The sequence below is a fragment of the Lactuca sativa genome, chromosome 2 (genome assembly GCF_002870075.4).
Source record: "Lactuca sativa cultivar Salinas chromosome 2, Lsat_Salinas_v11, whole genome shotgun sequence".
NCBI lineage: Eukaryota > Viridiplantae > Streptophyta > Magnoliopsida > Asterales > Asteraceae > Lactuca > Lactuca sativa.
The window spans coordinates 124,329,824-124,334,945 of NC_056624.2; the positions used below are offsets into that span (position 1 = coordinate 124,329,824).

Consider the following 5,122-nt stretch of genomic DNA (forward strand, 5'->3'; position numbering starts at 1 on the left):
ATCATTTATTAATAAAAAACCACGTAGGTATAATGGATAGTTCAATAAACTAAAAGATAAAAATATAAGATAAAGTTCAATAAACTAAAAGGTGTGTTTTCAACTTCAAAGAATACAAAAATATCTTAAATGCAAATCAAATGTGAAATATATATTATCCACGTTATCAGTTTATCAACACCCATTTTCGACCATTAAAAGAGACGTAAAATAAGGAAAAAACATTGTGGGTCTCGTATTTGTGAAACGAGGAATTTAAGGAAACAACACAAAACGATTTTTTGGAGAAAAACGTGAAGAACCAAAGAGTAAAAACGGTCTTGTAATGGTATAAAAACATTTCCTACGCCCACAACGATACCACAATCCCAGGTAGCACCTGGAAGAAGCCAACTTCTTCTTCCTGGTCTTTTAATAAAATTTTATATTTTCAATTTTCTTCTATCTATCCTGTTTTATATTATTATATACACACCGATATATAAAAAAATATATATTCTAGGTGTCTCCGGGATTGTGTGATGGATACTCTAAAATTTGTTTTTTTCTCTGCGTTCCTTAGCGTCACATTGACGTTAGTGAATGCAGAAGATCCTTATGTCTTCAATGAGTGGAAGGTCACCTATGGGACAATGTCCCCTTTAGGTGTCCCACAACAGGTCATTTTAATTAATGGCAAATTCCCTGGACCCGTCATTAACTGCACCAGTAACAACAATATCCTCGTTAATGTTTTCAACAACCTTGACGAGCCTTTCCTCCTCACCTGGAACGGTGTACAGCACCGGAAGAATTCCTGGGTGGATGGCACACCGGCGACGATGTGCCCTATCCAGCCAGGAACCAACTTTACTTATAAGTTCCAGGTGAAGGATCAGATCGGTACTTACTATTACTTCCCGACCACCGCCCTGCATAGGGCGGCGGGGGGCATCGGCGTCCTGCAAGTGCACAGCCGGCCGTTGATTCCGGTTCCTTTTGATAATCCGGCAGATGAGTTTGCAGTGGTGGTCGGAGATTGGTTCAAGAAAGGTCACAAGTCTATGAAGAATCTTCTCGATGGCGGCAACTCCATCGGCCGCCCTGACGGCCTCCACATCAATGGAAAATCGGCTCAGGTCGGCGCACCGGCGGAACCGTCGTGGACTTTCGAGGCCGGAAAAATTTACCGGTTTAGGTTTTGTAATGTCGGAATGAGGACTTCGGTTAATTTTAGGTTTCAAGGACATGATATGAAGTTAGTGGAACTTGAAGGGTCCCACCTCATGCAAAATGATTATATGTCAATGGACCTTCATGTGGGCCAATGTATGTCAGTGTTAGTCGCCGCCGATCAACCACCCAAAGACTACTACTTAGTGGTGACAAGCAGGTTCACCAAGACCCTACTGACCACCGTCGCTACAATCCGATACACCGGAGGAAACGGGCCAGCATCGCCTGAGCTCCCACCTCCGCCGCCGGAAAACACCCCCGGAGTTGCGTGGTCGATAAACCAGTTCAGAACATTCCGGTGGAACTTAACCGCCAGTGCCGCCCGGCCAAATCCACAAGGTTCTTACCATTACGGACAGATTAACATCACTCGCACCATGAAGTTTGTGAACAGCAGGAATTATATCGACGGAAAGCTTAGGTTTGCTTTGAATGGAGTCTCCCATAAGGATCCACCGACGCCATTAAAGCTCTCTGAGTATTTCGGATTGGCTGAGAAAGAATTCAAATACAACCTCGTCCCCGATGAACCACCACCGGAAGTTGAAAAGAACTGCAAGGTAGCACCAAATGTATTGAACGCAACCTTCCGAAACTTCGTGGAGATCATATTTGAGAACAGAGAGAACACGATTCAGTCGTATCATCTAGATGGGTACTCATTTTTCGCGGTGGCGATAGAACCAGGGAGGTGGAGTCCGGAGAAGAGGAAGAATTACAACCTAGAAGACGCAGTGAGCAGACACACCGTACCTGTGTTTCCGGGATGTTGGGCGGCGGTGATGACCACCCTTGATAACGCCGGAATGTGGAGTTTGAGATCGGAGATGTGGGAGAGGTTCTATTTGGGACAGCAGCTGTACTTCAGCGTACTCTCGCCGGAGAAATCCCTGAGAGACGAGTATAACTTACCGGAAACTTCATTGCTTTGCGGCGTTGTTAGCAATTTGCCCAGGCCAGCACCATACGTTTAGATTTAAATCTTTTCTGTAAGTAATTAATTAAGTTTTTGCCCCTTTTTTGTGTGGCCAAACAAACGGATTAAGATAAGAAATTGCAAGGGAAAATGTGACATTCGAATTTGAATTTGAATTTGAATAAATATATATATATATATAATATGTATGTACATGATCTTGTTGTAATCATCCCTTGATCAAATGAATTGGCCTTTCTGGTTGTTCGATTTCAGTATTAATTGGTCTATAACTTCTTCAACAAATCGCTACAAATAACTTGTAATCATCCTCGATCAAATGAGAATTTGGCTTTTTTTTTTATTATTATAGTTCAGTTTTTGGTGCAATTGATCTTATTCGACTGATTCTTACGAAAATTCTGATGATTAAAACATACGATTTCACTGTGTGATCATTATATTCATATTCTATCATGAAATGAGTTAGGGTTTTTTTCGATGTTGCATGAGGTAAAAAGCATGTGTAACAGTGTAAGTAAGAAAATGTACCATTTGGCATCACAGGAGGTGGTGTAGGAACTCCGGCCATGGTCATCACCGTAACATTGTGGTGGCCAGTGGTGACCTTACGGCGGGAGTCGTTAATACTCTAGCGAATCGGACAATTTCATTTGGGCATTTGAAAATTACAGGTCTAAGTTGGTTCCTTAAATTGTTCATTTTGAATTGTTTAACCGTTTCAATGATCTATTTCGACAAAACTACAAATTTAGTCTTGTGGATTGTAAAAAACTTTGGATAGGGTCAAAAAAAAAGTTTTTAACTTGCATGACAGGTCTAAAATCAAGGTTTTTCTGGATTTTGGTCCATGATACACTTCAAAAGACGATTTTACCCTTATCATTTCTTTTTTATATTTTCTTTATTTATTTTGATATCTAAATAATTAAAAAAATTAAACAAAAACTAAAATCTCTCTCTCTCTCTCTCTCTCTCTCTCTCTCTCTCTCTCTCTCTCTCTCTCTCTCTCTCTCTCTCTCTCTCTCTCTCTCTCTCTCTCTCTCTCTCTCTCTCTCTCTCTCTCTCTCTCTCTCCATTTAACAATGTATACACATTGAAGATCATATGACATATAAGTCATTTCATTTCGAAACAAAAGCTAAATATTTCGATTAATCTTCATGTAAAATCACCACCACTACAACCCATTTCGATCGTATTCTCACATAGTTGTCACCCAAAAAAATTTGTTGGTCCTATTTCAATTCTTCAAAGTTTTCTGAGCTTTCGTCAAAATCGATCAATACTTCGATCGGAAAGAATATGGATGAATGTGGGTTGATCAGAGTCTGCAATTAGTAGGTACGTAGAGGCCAAAAACAAAAATTCTTTGTGAAGTTGCATCTTGATCGATCGTTAATTTGGGACCTGCAACTCGATCCGTTCTAATGGTTGAGAAGTTGTTGAAGGCAGAGACAAACGTTGTTCGATTCTGATCCATAATTTGTTGACAAAAAACCTAATTTTGCTATTTGGGACCAACTGGAGGAGAGTGGAGATCGTGGATTACAGGCAGACAGAGGAGAAGATGGTGATTCTGAAAATGATTTGAGGGTAGATACCGGTGGCCATACGGTACACGGAGGGAGCGAAAATGAAGGTGGCGGAAACAAGAATGGTATGAAGGAAGGTAGGTTTTTTCTTGAGTTGTTTACTGTGTGTGTAAAAGAGAGTGAATGTACTGTTGGTGGGTGGTGGGTACATGTCTTAGTAGTTTTTATGTATTTTTTTAATTATTTAAATACCAAAATAATTAAAGAAAATAGAAAAAAAGAAATGGCAAGGGTAAAATCATCTTTTTAAGTGTATCAGAGATCAAAAACTCAGAAAAACCTTGATTTTGGACCTGTCATGCAAGTTAAAAACTTTTTGAACCCCATCCAAAGTTTTTTGCAAACCACAAGGACTAAATTTGCAGTTTTGTCATCTATTTATTAAATCTTCCTATACCATTAACTAAAGCAATTATTTTAGTTTTGTTAATTTAGGTCGTAAAAAATTATAAATAAAATTGAATGAAAAAATTTATATATAAATATTTGTAATTTTTGTCATCTATAAATAAATAAATATATCGATATATGTCCACATCAGACCGTGACTTTTAACCTAACAATGGACGGTCCGAGTTAATTTCTGAAAATATAGACCAAATGTGTATTTTAGCATCTGCACGAGGGATGATTCGTGTAGTTTACTCTTTTTCTGAAAAATCATTTGGTTTCATTTTCAATAATTTAGTTTCAGCTCTTTGGGTTTGAAAAATCATTAAATTTCGGATTGTGTTAAAAAACCAAACAGCAAATTTCGGTTTTTATAATTTTGTCTGGGCATGCATCTTCATATAAATACATGAACTATTTCTATAATTTAATCTAAAAAATATTAAATTATTATTGGGATCGTCGGATTCATTTACTTGGTCTGTTTTTCATAAAAACAAACCCACCCGCAAAAATCATGTTTTTCAAAAACCAAAAATTATTTGAAAAAACTTAATCTAGTCAAAGCATTCAAATTATTAAATGTTTTTATTGTGAGAACAAATAAATTATTCATAAAAAATTACCAAAAAAATAATTTTTTTCTAATTTAAACAGAAACAAAAAGACACAATAGTTTGCCAACAATTTGGTTGAACCGATCTTGTATGTGATAATAGCTGTGATAGAACTTTTATAAAAAAATTTATTGTTTTTAACCCAAACTAAAACTAGGTGTTAAATGGTTTTATAAAATATATTGTTTTTTATGTTATTAGTCTTTTTTTTTTTTTTTTTTTTTTTTTTTTTTTTTTTTTTTTTTTTTTTTTTTTTTTTTTTAAAGACAAACTAATTTACTCCTAATAACAACATGTCTTCATGGATACTTGAACTTATACCTTTCAATTAAGATAGCCCCTCCTAACCACCAAGACAAAGACCCTTT

The 5,122-nt window shown here is 36.8% G+C and overlaps 1 protein-coding gene across 1 annotated transcript; it reads left to right on the plus strand.

Annotated features, from left to right (window-relative positions):
- The first annotated feature begins 386 nt into the window (after positions 1 to 386).
- On the plus strand, positions 387 to 2,406 carry LOC111898628 (L-ascorbate oxidase homolog). Its single transcript, XM_052768433.1, has one exon. The coding sequence runs from the start codon at positions 522 to 524 to the stop codon at positions 2,187 to 2,189; it is 1,668 nt and encodes a 555-aa protein (XP_052624393.1). The 5' UTR covers positions 387 to 521; the 3' UTR covers positions 2,190 to 2,406.
- The last annotated feature ends 2,716 nt before the right edge of the window (positions 2,407 to 5,122 follow it).

Bases quoted from the DNA above. Each gene is read 5' to 3' on its own strand.
- LOC111898628 (XM_052768433.1), top strand. From the start codon at position 522: ATGGATACTCTAAAATTTGTTTTTTTCTCTGCGTTCCTTAGCGTCACA.